General features: G+C 40.2%; 2 protein-coding genes across 4 annotated transcripts; both read left to right on the top strand.

Moving 5' to 3' along the window:
* Nucleotides 1–612: 612 nt before the first annotated feature.
* cyp2u1 (cytochrome P450, family 2, subfamily U, polypeptide 1) lies at nucleotides 613–6,676 on the top strand. Of its 2 annotated transcripts, none has more exons than XR_014277209.1 (6): nucleotides 613–1,494; nucleotides 2,182–2,832; nucleotides 3,324–3,485; nucleotides 3,640–3,807; nucleotides 3,889–6,263; nucleotides 6,488–6,676. XR_014277209.1 is itself a non-coding variant. In XM_082536020.1 (6 exons), exons 1-6 carry the CDS (start codon nucleotides 1,098–1,100, stop codon nucleotides 6,531–6,533), a joined length of 1,548 nt encoding a protein of 515 aa, XP_082392146.1. In that variant the 5' UTR covers nucleotides 613–1,097; the 3' UTR covers nucleotides 6,534–6,676. The 2 variants fall into 2 exon arrangements, 1 of the variants encoding a protein (XP_082392146.1); XM_082536020.1 differs by having other exon boundaries at nucleotides 3,889–4,012.
* Nucleotides 6,606–15,764, top strand: hadh (hydroxyacyl-CoA dehydrogenase; the record flags this gene model as incomplete). Of its 2 annotated transcripts, XM_082536022.1 has the most annotated exons (8): nucleotides 6,606–6,722; nucleotides 7,474–7,602; nucleotides 7,700–7,857; nucleotides 9,337–9,463; nucleotides 9,874–9,963; nucleotides 15,083–15,155; nucleotides 15,255–15,371; nucleotides 15,472–15,764. In XM_082536022.1, the coding sequence occupies 8 exons, from the start codon at nucleotides 6,606–6,608 to the stop codon at nucleotides 15,588–15,590; spliced, it is 930 nt and encodes a 309-aa protein (XP_082392148.1). In that variant the 3' UTR covers nucleotides 15,591–15,764. The 2 variants fall into 2 exon arrangements, with proteins under 2 accessions (XP_082392148.1, XP_082392147.1); XM_082536021.1 differs by having other exon boundaries at nucleotides 15,083–15,371.
* Nucleotides 15,765–16,624: the final 860 nt, after the last annotated feature.

Below are 16,624 nucleotides of genomic sequence, written 5' to 3' on the forward strand. Positions count from 1 at the left end.
AAAAATTAAAAAGAAATAAAAATTTTACTGTCAGACAAAGGCTGCTACGGAGCCCCGCAGGGGACATGGGAGAGAAAAAAATTAGGGAGAAAAAAAAAATTAAGACAGACTTTTAGCCGCATTCTTCGGAGGCCGCCAGCTCGAAGCCGACCGGGAGGTCGAGGCACGATGTGCCGGGAAAGCGGTGTTCCTCCCGGCTGTAGTAGGTCTCGACCTCCCGTTAGCTTCAAGCTAGTGGGTGTCAGATCTCCAAAAACATCGGAGCACTTTTGCAAATATGTGTTGTCTTGTAAACCGAGCAGGTATCTGACGTTTACACAACTACATCCACGCCTCAAAATATCTTAAAAGTGTATTTTGTGACCCAGAAAGAGTAATATTACAACTAAGTAGCTGCCGCCATTGTTGGAGTTTTGCGAGATCTCGCAAAAGTCCGTCTTAATTTTTTTTTTCTCCCTAATTTTTTTTTCTCCCATGTCCCCTGCGGGGCTCCGTAGGCTGCTAATACTTAAGTACATGTTGTGTTTTTATTTAAAAAAAAATTTTTTTTAAATAAATTTGAATTACAAGAATTACTTTTTTTACTTTTCATGATGAGGTAGTGTGTGTAGAATCTTGAGGTGGAAAATGAATTGAACTCACTATGGCATATGGCTGAAATATGAGACTATCTGGAGCTACTTTCTAGATGCCTTGCATATAAGTGTTGACAGCGCAGCTCTTTGTATACATTTGATTTACTTGCCAAAAAAGTGAAAAAGTATTTTTTTCTTTTTTTTTTCAAGTAAAATAAAATGAAAAATAAAGCCTCAAAATGGATAAAACCGAGAATTGTGCCACTGCCAAACCTGGAAGACAGAATTAATGGCTCTAAAGGCCAATGACCGCTGGCCACCAATCAAAATAGGAGGAAGCACTGTCAGCCAATAGGAAGCCAGTAGCGGTACCACGTTGTTCTTGGCCTGCCACAACAACACAGGAAGAGCGTGAGCGTCTGTCTGTAAAACAAATAAATAGCAGCTTCGTGGTGTCCGAGTGCTCAGTCCTGGACATGTATTATCAACTAACAGCTTTGAGTTAACTTGAACGCTGACGTCATGATTTCGCTCTCAGGCCTGAACGACTCCTTGCTGTTAAACGCAAACGTTGCGGCTTTAATAATAATCGCGTTGGCGCTGGTTGCTCTTTATCAAAAACAGCGGAATTTAAGATATAAAAACATTCCGCCAGGTCCGAAGCCATGGCCAGTGGTCGGAAACTTCGGCGGCTTTCTCGTACCCTCTGGTATCCTCAGGAAACGGATCATAAACCCCACTGACGGTCTGGCAGAATTGGCTAAAGTTTATGGTAACATATACAGCCTTTTTGTAGGGAGTCAACTTATCGTGGTGCTCAATGGCTATGAAGCGGTCAGGGATGCCCTCTCAAACCATCCGGAGGTGTTCTCCGACAGGCCAGACATCCCTACCGTCACTATCCTGACTAAACGCAAAGGTAAGCAAGTTCTTGTATTAAATTAAGCAACTGTTATTGTAGGTTATCGGTTGAATAAGGCTATAACCGTGTAATAATAACCCATAAAAAATCTAGTAATCGGATAAGCGTTAGAATAGAGAGGTTTCACTGCCTTTGGTTAGTGTAATAAAAGTTTTTGTTTTTTGTTTGTTTTTCTTGACAGCTGGTACAGTGTTGGAAAGCCTCACTGTCACATTCATATGTGTATGTAAACTTCTGAGCACAACTGTAATGTCTCCCCCTCAGTGTTATTACATTATGCCTAACAAAAAGTAATTACACACTGTGAGATTGAGTGCTAGTTGCTTTATTCATAAAATTATAGAATATAGCTGATCAGTTGTCTTCAAATTGAAGTTTCTCTTTAACCTTTAGGATTCACTGGAAGTATATTGCATTTACTGCAAATCTACAATTAATATGCATGAATGCACATTTGAACTTGATAAGCCTGTAACTTAAACAGGCTCTATTTACCACATTAAATTCTCCAAGCGGGATTGAGGGTCAGTCTAAACAGTAGATTTGATAGTCTCCTCCATAACTTACGAGATGTAAGTTTTTAGGTATTCTACAATTTTAAGAGTCTAGTTAAGTAGCCAAAATAACAATGACATACACGCTGACATAAGCTGTCCTTTTTTTCCTGGTATAACTGAACTTCAGGGATCGTCTTTGCACCTTACGGGTCAGTATGGCGAAAGCAGCGCAAGTTCTGCCACACCACACTCCGCAGCTTTGGTCTGGGGAAGCTAAGTCTAGAGCCTTGCATTAAGGAAGGCCTTGCTACAATCAAAACAGAGCTGCTGCGGCTGAATGAGGAGTGTGGTGGCGCTGGTGTGGACCCGAGTCCACTAATTGGCAACGCTGTGTCAAACGTCATCTGCACACTGATCCTGGGTCAGCGCTTCCACCACGAGGATCGCGAGTTCCGCACCATGCTGGACCTGATGGCGCGAGGACTGGAGATCTGCATGAACAGCCCAGCAGTCCTCATCAACGTTTTCCCGCTGCTCTACTGGTTGCCTTTTGGAGTTTTCAGAGAGTTGCGTCAGGTGGAAAGAGACATCACCGTGTTTCTTAAGAGGATTATTACAAAGCACCGCGCAACACTAGATGCCGACAATCCAAGGGATCTCACAGACATGTACTTGATGGAGATGCTGGCCCAGCAAGATGCTAGAGAGGAGGACAGCAGCTTCACAGAGGATTATCTCTTTTATATCATAGGAGACCTCTTCATTGCTGGCACTGACACCACCACCAATTCGGTTTTGTGGACTCTGCTTTATATGGTCATATACCCTGATATCCAAGGTAAAAATGGCAGCAATCAGTAAAGTCCATCCTTTGCAAAGTGCATGTGTTTGTGAAATCAAATCATTTCATTTGGACTCCACAGCAGTTTTGGGAAAATCACATTTAGTGTCAGAAATACCACTTTAAGTGTGATTTCACTGATTTGAAACAAGTGGATTTTGATAAATGACAGTGGCAACATATGTAAGTATTGTGACTAAATTTTATGTTGCCAAACAAACTTTTATGTGGGGGGAATTGGGAATCTTCTGTGGGAACCCACGTCTGGGACGCTTTTTGGTTTCAATACATGAACATGTCTGGCCTCCTTGTGTATTTAACCACTTCTCCAATTGTTGCACGTGCACATAGATTGGCACATGAAAATATGCATTTACTGCTGCATTTTACTTCAAGTTCAAGTTCTAATAAGACCGTTTTTTTTCCTGGTTTGATGTGATGTGGACTTCATCCTTAATCCTCCCTTTCTCCTGCTGTGTTGATTCAAGACAAGGTCCATGCAGAGATTGATGAAGTAGTGGGCAAAGATCGGGTGCCGTCTCTGACTGATAAGGGAAGTTTGCCTTTTACTGAAGCCACCATTATGGAAGTGCAGAGAATGACTGTGGCAGTTCCCCTGGCTATTCCTCACATGGCCTCACAAACAACAGGTAAACAGTAACTGTGACCCTTAATCTCCACATAACCTTCATACAGATCTGCACATAACTGTTCAAGCACCCTGGATCCACCCTAGCAGATGCCTGTTGCCAAATTTGTCTAATTCCCAAGCTCTAAACAAAGTGTCCTTCTTTTCTTTTTCAGAGTTTAGAGGCTACACTATTCCTAAAGGGACTGTCATTTTGCCCAACCTGTGGTCTGTCCATAGAGATCCCACTGTGTGGGATGATGCAGACAGTTTTAACCCAGAACGCTTCTTGGACAATGAGGGAAAGCTGCTCAGGAAAGAGTGCTTCATACCATTTGGGATTGGTATGCCTTCTTACTTATATGATCCATATGAGTGAAACATAAACACTGATCCATAAATTTGATTTCACTGTTGTGTCTCAGGTCGCAGGGTATGCATGGGTGAACAGCTGGCAAAGATGGAGCTGTTTCTGACGGTCACCAGCTTACTGCAGGCCTTCAAATTCAGGCTCCCAGAGGGAAAGCGTCCACCTCCCCTGCACGGACGGTTCGGACTGACACTAGCACCTTGCCCATTCACTGTGTGCGTGACTGCTCGCAACAGTGAAACTGACGTCCTGTAACAAGGAAACTCTGATGAAGGACTTCACAAAAAGTTGAAAATATTTTGATCTTATTCTCCTGGAGAGATCTAAATATATAGGAAGTTTATAGACACATTTTTTTATTAGAGAAGGGTGCTCCTGTTTGACTGAAATCCCAGATAATTTATTTTTTCATTACCATCTGGATTATGTGGATGATTTAAGCTGTTGCTGAGTGAACAGAAATTTGAAAAGTAATAACTGATATTGAGACTGCAGTACTAAGTGATGGCTTATCTCATGTAAAAAAAATATTTAAATAAGGTCAGTGTTGCGAGATGACTCTAATTTTAAAAGTCATAAGATAATAACTGTATTAATATTTATCCTTTTATTGCATGATTTGCTTTGCATCATAGAAATTAGCAAGCATAAAGCAATGTGCAAAAGTCTTGAGCCACCCCCCATTTCATTATATTTTGGTAGGGAAATGAATGCAAAGATTTAATTAGAGGTGTAAAAAGAAAGTACATGGAACAGCTGTTTATATGTAAAAATGTAATATGTACAATTCTAGCATCCTTGAAAGTCAATAATTGACAGGACCACATTTATTCTTCAACACAGTCTGAACTCTTAGGCAGCTTTCTTGTTATTTCTTTAAGTAGTCTTCACCAGTCTTCTCCAGGCTCCTTGAACGACATCCAGAGCTCTTCTTTGGATGTTTTTGCCTTTTGTTCCATTCTCTGTAAAGTTGTACATCTCTTTTGACAACCTCATATTGGTGATGGTTTGAACTAATTATTTCAAATTTGTTACCACTGATTTTCGGTCCAGTTCTTGTGTGATTTGGCATACGTGAGCCTATTTCCTTTGTTTCTATTTCATAAGAATGGCTTCTCGACAACCAGCTTTCCACTGACAACATTTCTGATGAAACTATGGCAAACAGTGGATGAAATATGATGTGCCGCATCCATATCTCCTGTGTCAGGTCTTAGCTGCATTTGTTTCCTGTTTCTTAAAAACATGACTTTCAGATACTATTCATCAGATGTTTTTAGACCTGCTGCTTTATTTGTTTGTTTGTCCTCAGCGTGTTCATTTTCCTTATTTATTTATTTTTAAGAATACACTGCACGCCATGCTACGATATGTCAAGTTTTAAGCTAATGGCTCTTTGGGAATCACCTTAGTGATGGAAAATACTATTTCTAATGTCTGTCAAACTCTTTTACCTTTTCCATTTTTCATAGATTCAGCTAAAGAAATGGGAAAAAAATATGTATTGTTACTAACAGTGCCTAAACTTAGGAGAGAACCAATTTAAAATGTATTTTTAATAAGTCGTCTATTACATGTAGCTATAACACTGGTTCATTGAATAAGTTAGATGCTGTTTTTTTTTTTTTTTTTTTTTTATCATTTAATGATACATAGGTGAGTGTTAGGTGGCTTAACAAAAATAGAAAAACACACACACATTCCACTGAAAAAGGTCGGGTATAAGGACTGTTTGTTCGACAACCACAAACTCTGGACTCAGGAAAACACAATGTGAGAGTTCATTACATATTAAATTGCTAGCTGGTGCCTTCTTCTTCGTTTGCATAAATTGAGAAATTTAACCCATAAACTGATAAACAACATGTAGAAATTAAGAATGAATGATACAGACCGAGATCGTTTCTAATGTAATCAAACCCAGAAGATGGCAGTAGTACAACTCCACGATTGCAAGCGGAACCGGCTGTGATCACGTGACCGCCAGCACTTCCGCTTGCCGCACATCTCTTTGGAAGGATGCGTTAACACAGTCGCCATATTAGTCAGGGACAATTGCTATTACTGATTAACACAATATAATTTTCAATATTTGTTTTCTGACATAGCTTTAATTAAAATACACAATTTATTTTTATGGCATAATGCAGCTTTAAACTGAGGCACGTTTCCACCAAGAAAACATCCCTATTTTTTTTTTATCTTGAATTAATATAGTTGAAATTTAAGTCAAAAGTTTAAAATTTTACTAAATTTTCGATTTACAAAGTTCCTTGGAATTACAGGGTCTCTAGCTAGTTGAATAGGATACCTAATTCGAAATTTTGAGTCATTAACTCGCAATTTCCGAATTAAGTTGGGAAATAATTAACAAAAAAATAACAAATAGAAAAAAATAAATAAAAATGAATGGCGGACTGGCAGTTTTGGGTGAGTGCGTGTGTGTGTCACTTAACAGAAATGATCGTTACTTACTGTAAAGGGTTACTCACCCTAATAAATCTAATTGAAGACTAAAATGTGCTTAGATACTCTATAGACTTGTGAAATGTATTAACTGTTGCTTAGGTTTCGCATTTCTTTTTTTTATTTAAAAAAAAAACAACAACCAGCAAACACACAAAAATTTGACATCAAACTTCTGAAATCCACAGTCTGACCCCGGAGCAAGATGGCGGCGGTGCAGACGGATCTCACTAGTCCAGCTAGGGGGCTCCTGTGCACTGATATTAGTGTGTCCTTCACTTTGGACCCGAGCGGACACCGGTCAACATGGCTTTCGCAGCTTCTCAGATCGTCAGAGGCTTCTCGTCTTCAGCTGTCCGAAATGTTGTTATTAAAAATGTAACGATCATCGGAGGTGGACAGATGGGTGCTGGGATTGCACAAGTGAGTAAGCGAAAAAGGAGCAGTCTGGCCCGTGTTTAGCTAAGCTGCTAGCTAATTTCAATGGGTTAAGGCCAATTTGGCTGTCTGCGTTATACGTACGTCATATTCGCATAGTGGCACTGTGCAGGTTGTCTAGCACTAGTTATTCAAAACTTGTTATTGTCCTCTTTTATCGCCACTTACGCTTACAGGACACTAGTGCATGCAGAGTAAACACACCGCTTTGAATTTCAGTTTGTTGAAAATATAAAAATCAAAGTGGACTTTGACTCTGTGCATTAGAGTTTTTTGCATTCTCTCATGTTTACTCTTAGCTGTGCTGTAAACACAACATCCTGCTTACGTGGAGTTATATAGCTTGAAATAAGGTACTGGGCTCAGAGCCACCTCTTGGCAAGATTGTTCATGAACTGTTTAGACAGATGCAACTTGGTGGAGAGCATGCAAAGACCCTGTTACGTTTTTGTTTGATCACTTTTCTTTTAGATTCTGTTTATGTAATTTGGTGATAGTTTTCCGGGATTTTTCATTTTTATGTTACACGTCAAGGTCAGTAAAGTTACCATATAAAGGATCCTGGTGGCCATTAAGTGAACTTTATATTTGGGTGTAGTTGGCAGGTGTTCAAGTATGTCTGCCTAGCCTAGTCAAACTAACCCACAAAGAGTTTGAATGTGTCGGATTCAACCAAGACCGATCCCCCACTGGTGGCTGCGTTTGGAACAATCTTGAAATATTTTCTTTCTTTAAGGTTGCCGCATCAACGGGCCACTCTGTGACACTGGTGGACACGTCTGACGACATCCTCAAAAAGTCCATCAAATTAATTGAAGGGAGCCTTAAACGAGTGGCGAAGAAGAAGTTTTCCGATAAGCCAGACGTGAGAGGCTGTAAATTTACTGACAAAATGAGCAGCAATATCAGCCACACCATGAAATTTGAGCAGTTTCTTAAAAATGTTGTTTGGTTTGTTTCAGGCAGGTGAAGAGTTCATCAAGAAAATTGTGCAGAAGCTGTCGACCTCGACAGATGCTGAATCTGCCGTTCAGGGCTCGGATCTTGTGGTGGAGGCCATTGTTGAAAATCTAAAGATCAAGCAGGATCTTTTCAGTAGGCTCGACAAGTTGGCACCATCGTAAGCTCTCCTTCAGTTCTGTTTATTTGTGTAAAGTGTAAAGCTTTTAGCTCTTGGCTTAGATCACCTAACATACAATGATGTGCAAAAGTCTTGAGCCACCCCTCATTTCTTTATATGTTGCTTCCAAGGAGCCAGACTTTCCTGTCATTTATTGAACTCTCAGTCTGGTGTTCAACTAACCCTGTGAACCCACGATCAAGGAGACGTAGGGTTTTCAGATTCATACTATAAGGCCTTTGACCTCAAGATCGGAGAGGTCATGATTTGCATTTCAGCCAGTGGTGTTGGAGATATTGTCAAAATGAATTATGAATGCAGAAAAGTACCTGACTGGCACCAACTTCATTTTTCTGCATGGCAATGATCCCAAATACACTGCCGTGCTGTAAAAGCATACCTGGATAAAAAAAAATACACAGTGGAAGACTGTCGTGGATCGGCCTCATATTATTGTAGCAGTGTGGGATCATCTCAGCAGAGTACAGAACAAAAGGCAGCAAACCTCCAAAGATGAGTTTTGAGTTTCCTTCAAGAAGCCTGGAGAGCAATTCCTGAAGACTACTTAAAGAAATGACAAGTAGTGTATGCACGTATGAAGACTTTTGGTGGCACAAATGTACTTTCATGGCATTTATTTTTTAAATTAAATATATAGCCAGTTTGGATCTATTTTCAACTCCCAAAGGCAATTACGCAAGCAAACTTGATGACACCTCCCACCCAGATCCAGCAAAACAAATTGGACCAGACTGATTTAAGATTGTGTGACCAGACTTTTTCATGATTGTGTGCTCCCTGTCTCTTCTATGCTGACTTATCTCTCAGAGTTCAGCATCAGCTTGCACACTCTGCCTGAATGTGAACACCTTTTGGCACAGTCAGAAAGACTTGTAGGATAGTGATCATTAAAGTGTTCACCATTAGCTTACCATGGCCAGTAAGGGGGGAATTATTCAGATGTATGCTTTAGGAAAAGCAGCAGTACCACCTTATAAAGATACACCCCACTATAAATAAAATGTTGTAAATATTATTAGCAGGTTTTAAACAAAGTATAAAAATTAAAAGAGAAAAATATTCTCCATTAGTGTAAGAAGCAGGAGTAACTTCACAGACAGCTGATTGTTTATCCACACTGTGTAATCAGTCAGAAAATACTTGTCTCCCAGCTTGCCAGGGTCTACTTTTGTTAAGAGGACTTGGAAATGCTCAAAAAATGACAAACTGTAGACTCCAATGGCTTGTAGTCAAGCCAGTGTCCAGAGACAGTACCCAGCTGTAGCCACAAGATGGCAGTAATTTACATAATGGACACCAACACGCAACACGCCCAGACGTTGCTTGCCTTTCTTGTAGTGACCATGTTACAGATCAAGTAAGTTAAGTAAGTTGATCATGGCCTTGTTAAAGGCAATAAAAGGCGTATTTCTGCTTTATCAACTGATGTCTGTGATATGTGTTGATTTCTTTCTTTAGGCACACCATCTTTGCCAGTAACACATCCTCGCTGTCTATCTGTGACATCGCCAGCTCCACCAACAGGCAAGACAGATTCGGTGGCCTTCACTTCTTCAACCCAGTTGCTATGATGAAGCTGGTAGAGGTAGGGTCTTAAGAAAAGAATCATTATTAGCACGCTCATTTTCTTTATTTAACAAGATACAACACAAATAAACATCTTTAAATACCAGGAAGTAATATAACACATTTATACATGTATATCATGTATAATTGGCTCATATAGCTGAATCCTGTTTGCAAGAACAATAAAAGAGTTACTAACAGGATCTGTCTTGAGTTTTTTGTGTATTGTACATCATAATGCATGTAGTGGCATGCAGGCACACATGTCTTTATAGGATTACTATAAGTAGCCTATCCTATAGTTACGATAGTATAGTGATCTTTGTTTAACTTTACTATAGTTATAGAATTACTATATCTTGGGCAAACCCTGTATTATTAGAATTGCACTATTACAACAAAAGCTGCTAAAGTCTCCATCTTCCACAGGTGATTGGAACTCCTGCAACAAGCCAAGACACTTTGGATTCCCTCCTGGACTTCAGCAAAGTGCTTGGAAAAACACCAGTGTCCTGCAAGGTGAGGAGTTTTTGCCTATAGCTTAAGCAATAAAGTTGCTCATTTTGTATCAGTGGCTCACGTTAAGGTCTGGGATGTGTTGTATTAGATGGTAAGAAAATGGCTTGCACATGCTCAGTGTATTGGATTGCTGTGGCCGTCTGTGTTAAATCTTGAAGTCTTGGTACCAGATACTGCAGGTCTGCTTCAAAGGTCGGTTCTGAGCTGCTGTGTTGACACAAGAAACATAACCTGTTTTCACTACACTGCACTAAACCTTACCCAATATTACCCACAGAACTATGAGGTTTGATCATAAAATTCTTCAACTCCACCCATTTAAAAAAAGACAGTCAGACTGTCAGCACTAGTGTAACTTCATGCAGCTGCTGACGGAGAACATTTGGCCCACACAACCTGAGCTGTGGTGTGTGCCACTGTGTTTTCGCCACTCCAGAAGCAAAGCTTCGCTCACCACCCTCGTTGAACCAAATCCAGCGTGCATAGCAGACACACAAGTGCAAGTGGTTACGATGAGGCCGACAGCAGCAGCTGGAAGTGGTGCAGAATTTATAGTTTCCCAAAATACTGTAAAGCAAAATGTGGTTAAAATTCAGTAAATAACAATAAGGGATTCAATCATGTCAAGCTATTTGCTAACATGCACACTGTAGTAATATGCATGCTTCATGAATCCAAGGCTGAATTTCACATGCACACTTATTTTGTGTGTATTTAAATGGACTTTTGTAGTGCTTGTCTACTCAAGAAAACACAAAGTTTTTTTTTTTTTTTTTTTGTTACTACAAGTCTTATTCACCAAACACCAAGCATGTTCATTCATAGTTTCATCTATACCTAAGTGCTTTGTCCAACATTCACACACACTCACGCTTGGGGCATAAATAAAAAAAATAAAAGGATGCATTGAGCCAGGTATTGATCCACCGATTTGTAGATGACCTGCTCTACTCCCTGAGCCGCAGGTCACAAAAGTCTTAATAGGGACTTTTAGTCTTCCTTTTTCTGCACACATTAGTTCAATTCAATTCAGTTTTATTTATATAGCGCCAAATCCAGTGTTGGGGAGTAACGGAATACATGTACCGCCGTTACGTATTTAGAATACAAAATATGAGTAACTGTATTCCGTTACAGTTACCGTTTAAAAAGGTGGTATTCAGAATACAGTTACTTTGTTGAAATAAATGGATTACACTGCGGTACTTTCCTGTTTCATATTGTCGCGGGTCAGGACTGTTTGGGTTTTGTTTGACAGCTACGTTCTTTCGTTCCAGGCGGCAGCGTTACGGTTGCCATGGTTACAGGGCGACGCTCTCTCTCTCTTTCTGCGACTGTGTGTTTCCTGGGTGAGAGAGCGCCTTTTCGTTGTTGTTGTTGTGCTAAGCTAACAGGCAGAATGCTACAAGCATAGCTCTAAAGAATGTAGCATCATGGGCAGTATAGTCCGTGTTGCAGGGAGAATGCACTGCCATACACGTTATGTGTCTGTGAGCGCGAGGAGGGAGAAAAAGGTACGAGTTGTCGTCGAGGAAAAACGGGAGCTGGAAGCATGTAAATATAATAATAACCACTGCAGCCAAGAAGAGTGCCTGACGAGCCCAGTTGTAAGTAAGCTATTAAGACTCGACTGTACACCGTGTTCGTGTTTTCCTCCGAAAACAATAAGTTCCGTTGGAGCAGCCTTTCAACGCCTCTCTCTGTCTCTCGCAAGAAAAGTTGACCCACACAACAAAGTAAAGCTAGTTTTCGGCTACGAGCCGACAGGGACCCCGCCATATTAGTCAGAGGTCCCTTTACTACAGTTCGGAGTCGCGGACCTTCAGTAATAGTAATAAATCACACAGCAATAGTACATTCACGTTGTTGTAAAAAGCACGATAATATATTAAGTAATCCAAAGTATTCAGAATGCGTTACTCTCATTGAGTAACGTAACGGAATACGTTACAGAATACATTTTGGGGCATGTATTCTGTATTCTGTAATGGAATACATTTTAAAAGTAACCTTCCCAACACTGGCCAAATCACAACAAAAGTCACCTCAAGGCGCTTTATATTGTACAGTAGATACAGAGAAAAGCCCAACAATCATATGACCCCCTATGAGCAAGCACTTTGGCGACAGTGGGAAGGAAAAACTCCCTTTTATCAGGAAGAAACCTCCAGCAGAACCAGGCTCAGGGAGGGGCGGCCATCTGCTGCGACCGGTTGAGGTGAGAGAAGGAAAACAGGATAAAGACATGCTGTGGAAGAGAGACAGAGGTTAATAACAGATATGATTCAATGCAGAGAGGTCTATTAACACATAGTGAGTGAGAAAGGTGGCTGGAAAGGAAAAACTCAATGCATCATGGGAATCCCCGGCAGCCTACGTCTATTGCAGAATAACTAAGAGAGGATTCAGGATCACCTGGTCCAGCCCTAACTATATGCTTTAGCAAAAAGGAAAGTTTTAAGCCTAATCTTGAAAGTAGAGATAGTGTCTGTCTCCCGAATCCAAACTGGAAGCTGGTTCCACAGAAGAGGGGCCTGAAAACTGAAGGCTCTGCCTCCCATTCTACTTTTAAATACTCTAGGAACAACAAGTAGGCCTGCAGAGCGAGAGCGAAGTGCTCTAATAGGGTGATATGGTACTACAAGCTCATTAAGATAAGATGGGGCCTGATTATTTAAGACCTTGTATGTGAGGAGCAGGATTTTGAATTCAATTCTGGATTTAACAGGAAGCCAATGAAGGGAAGCCAAAACAGGAGAAATCTGCTCTCTCTTTCTGGTCCCTGTCAGGACTCTTGCTGCAGCATTTTGGATTAGCTGAAGGCTTTTCAGCGAGTTTTTAGGACATCCTGATAATAATGAATTACAGTAGTCCAGCCTGGAAGTAATAAATGCATGAACTAGTTTTTCAGCGTCGCTCTGAGACAGGATATTTCTAACTTTAGAGATTTGTTTGACAACTTCTCTTTCAAGGATTTTTGATATGAAAGGAAGGTTGGAGATTGGCCTATAATTAGCTAAGACTGCTGGGTCTAGAGATGCTTTTTGAGTAAAGGTTTAACTACAGCCAGCTTGAAGGCCTGTGGTACATAGCCGATCATTAGAGATAGGTTGATCATATTTAAGATCGAAGAATTAATTAATGGCAGGACTTCTTTGAGCAGTTTTGTAGGAATGGGGTCTAAAAGACACGTTGATGGTTTGGAGGAAGTAATTATTGAAGTTAACTCAGAAAGATCAATTGGAGAAAAAGAGTCTAACTTAACATCAATGGTACTAAGAGTAGCTGTAGATAATATTACATCTGTGGGATGATTATGGTTAATTTTTTCTCTAATGATTAAAATTTTATTTGTGAAGCAGTTCATGAAGTCATTACTAGTTAACGTTAAAGGGATTGTTGGCTCAAAAGAGCTCTGACTTTTTGTCAGTCTGGCTACAGTGCTGAAGAGAAACCTGGGGTTGTTCTTATTTTCTTCAATCAGTGACGAATAGTAAGATGTTCTGGCTTTGCGGAGGGCTTTCTTATAAAGCAACAAACTATTTCTTCAGGCTAAATGATGATCCTCTAAATTTGTGACACGCCATTTCCTCTCCAGATTACGAGTCATCTGCTTTAGGGTACGTGTTTGAGAATTATACCACGGAGTCAGGTACTTCTGATTTGAGGCCTTAGTTTTCACAGGAGCTACAGTATCCAGAGTCGTACGTAGTGAGGAGGTAAAATTATTAACAAGATAATAATTTGGTTGATGGGGTAGTATTCAGATAGCTGCTCTGCTCTATGGGTACTGAAGATGCTAACAGTGGGTGGATTATATTCTTAAACTTAGTTACAGCGCTTTCAGAAAGACATCTACTTTGATAAAGTCTACTCTCCCCTGCTATGTAATCAATTATTGTAAATGTAAATGTTATCAGGAAATGATCAGACAGGAGAGGGTTTTCAGGAAACACTGTTAGATGTTCAGTTTCTATGCCATATGTTAAAACAAGATCTAGAGTGTGATTAAAGTGGTGGGTGGGTTCTTTTACATTTTGAGAGAAGCCAATTGAGTCTAATAACAGATTAAATGCCATGTTGAGGCTGTCATTTTTAGCATCTACATGGATGTTAAAATCACCCACAATAATTATTTTATCTGAGCTCAGAACTAAATTAGATATAAAGTCTGAGAAATCAGAGAGAAACTCTGTGTAAGGCCCAGGTGGACGATAGATGATAACAAGTAAGACTGGTTTCTGAGTTTCACAGCTGGTGTGGACAATGTTAAGCATCAGGCTTTCAAATGAATTAAAAGTCTGTCTTGGTCTTTCGTTAATTAATAGGCTGGTGTGAAAAATTGCTGCCACACCGCCCCCTCGGCCTGTGCTTCAAGGTTTCTGGTAGTTAGAATGACTCGGGGCCCGGGGGTGTTGATTCATTTAAACTAACAGAATCATCCTGCTGCAACCAGGTTTCTGTAAGGCAGAGTAAATTGATTTGTTGATCAATTATTAAGTCATGTACTAACAGAGACTTGGAGGAGAGAGACCTAATATTTAATAATCCTCAATGTTTTACTCTTTGGTTCAGATGTGGATACTGTATTGTTCTTTCTTTGTAATTTTTTTATGTTTAAGTTGTTTGTTGCTGGTTTTTAGTTTGTTTTTTGTCTTTTTGGGAGCTGACACAGTCTCAATGGAGATGGGTTTTGGGGAGGGTAGCAGGAGGAGAGAAGCTGCAGAGAGGCGTGTAAGACTGCAACTCTGCTTCCTGGTCCCAACTCTGGATAGTCATATTTTGGGGGGTTTAATAAATTTGTCCATATTTCTAGAAATGAGAGCTGCTCCATCCAAAGTGGGATGGATGCCGTCTCTCCTAACAAGACCAGGTTTCCTCCAGAAGGTTTGCCAATTATCTATGAAGCCCACATCGTTTCTTGGACACCGCTCAGACAGCCAGCAATTTAAGGAGAACATGCGACTAAACATGTCACTGCTGGTCTGATTGAGGAGGGGACCAGAGAAAACTACATTGTTTTGGCAATGATTTAACAGAGTACACATGTGAACAACTCTGCTTTCTGTCTTTAGTGTGGAACTAAAACCTTAATCATGTTGAACCTCTCTTCATTCAGGATACCTCTGGATTCATTGTGAACCGTCTACTTGTTCCATGCATGATGGAGGCCATCCGGTTGTATGAGAGAGGTGTGTGTACCTGCTGTTTCTACAGCTCCTTCAAGCATCCTTCAAGCTTTTCACCGATTCCTCTAACTTTGTTGATATTCTGTTTTTCTAACCTCTCAGGCGATGCATCCAAAGAAGACATTGACATTGGTATGAAACTCGGCGCTGGTTATCCCATGGGGCCATTTGAACTTGCTGATTATGTAGGACTAGACATAGTAAAGGCTGTTATTGAAGGTGAGTAAAAATCCATAGACACTGTAGTTGTTTATGTGATTTTGATTTAAACATGTGACAGCCTGTGATGAGATGGGACCATCTGTCTGTATGTCTTTAGCCTTCAAGACAAAGGATCCTAAGAACCCTCTCTTTGATTCGAGTGACCTGCTGAACAAGCTGGTTGCAGAGGGCAAACTTGGCATAAAGACAGGAGAGGGATTCTACAAGCACAAGTGATCTGCTGTGAATGTGTGCATTGATCACTGAAACTAGCTCAACAACTGATCAGACACTGGAATAGATAAGTGCCTTTGCCGTGTGCATTAAAGAGCAACTGTTTGCTAAGTCAGCCTGTCAGTTTCCTTTCAGTGTCCAGCGAATTTTAAAGCTGAATAAAGAGATTTTTAAATACTTGCTGTCTGTTGTTATTTTTAGAGTGAGAGATATCGATGACTTATTGGATGTGCAGGTATCATATTTATGAGCATCAGTTAAAAAAGGAAAATATTTTAATGGTAATAGAAGAATGATGATATTGTTAAGACAAAGACTAAAATGTAAGTGGTTGTGCCATAGAAGGCAGCCCTCAAACTAAACTTTTGAAGTTGCTATGATGGATACTTTCATACTGGACTTTCAAGTCAACTCAAGTGGCTTTATTGTCATTTCAGCCATGTGGAGTGGCTGAAATGACAGTGAAGCGAGACAGCGTTCCTCCAAGACCGCGGTGTTACATATAACAGACAATCAGCACAGGACTACATAAAGTGCAAGTGTGCAAAAATTGCAAACTGCAAAGAAAAAAAAGAAAACCGTGCAACACAGTCGTGAGTCATCAAAGTGAACAGCAGTGGGCTGAGCACACAGCCCTGAGGGGCTCCAGTGCTCAGTGTGGTGGTGTTCCTGATGCTGTTACCGATCCCAGCTGACTCAGGTTTCTCCGTCAGAACTTTCATGATGTATCCAAAAGACAAAAGGTTTAAATAAAGCTTTGTTTGCTAAAAAGTTCATAATATCATTTTAAAAGTTGATAGCATAAAAGTGTTGTTTTCACACGGTCTTTGACACTATTACTAGTGATTGCTGTGTGCACAGAACAATGAAATAAATTATAGAATGATTATTATAATAATTACAGTAACACTGCTTTAATGTATTTTTTTTTAGGTTTTGGGGTTTGTTTTAGTAACGGACATAAAGCCACTCAACCTTTGAGCAGAGTCTGACTCTGTCTGCCCTGACTGGTGCAGAATTCATATGAATTCATACTT

Source organism: Aulonocara stuartgranti (assembly GCF_965226115.1).
Source record: "Aulonocara stuartgranti genome assembly, chromosome: 6".
NCBI classification, from domain to species: domain Eukaryota; kingdom Metazoa; phylum Chordata; class Actinopteri; order Cichliformes; family Cichlidae; genus Aulonocara; species Aulonocara stuartgranti.

Excerpts from the sequence above, each read along its gene's own strand:
- cyp2u1 (XM_082536020.1), top strand. The coding sequence starts at position 1,098 with ATGATTTCGCTCTCAGGCCTGAACGACTCCTTGCTGTTAAACGCAAAC. Across the intron at positions 3,486-3,639 it reads CATGGCCTCACAAACAACAG|AGTTTAGAGGCTACACTATT; the intron begins GTAAACAGTAAC and ends TTTCTTTTTCAG. Across the intron at positions 3,808-3,888 it reads CTTCATACCATTTGGGATTG|GTCGCAGGGTATGCATGGGT; the intron begins GTATGCCTTCTT and ends GTTGTGTCTCAG.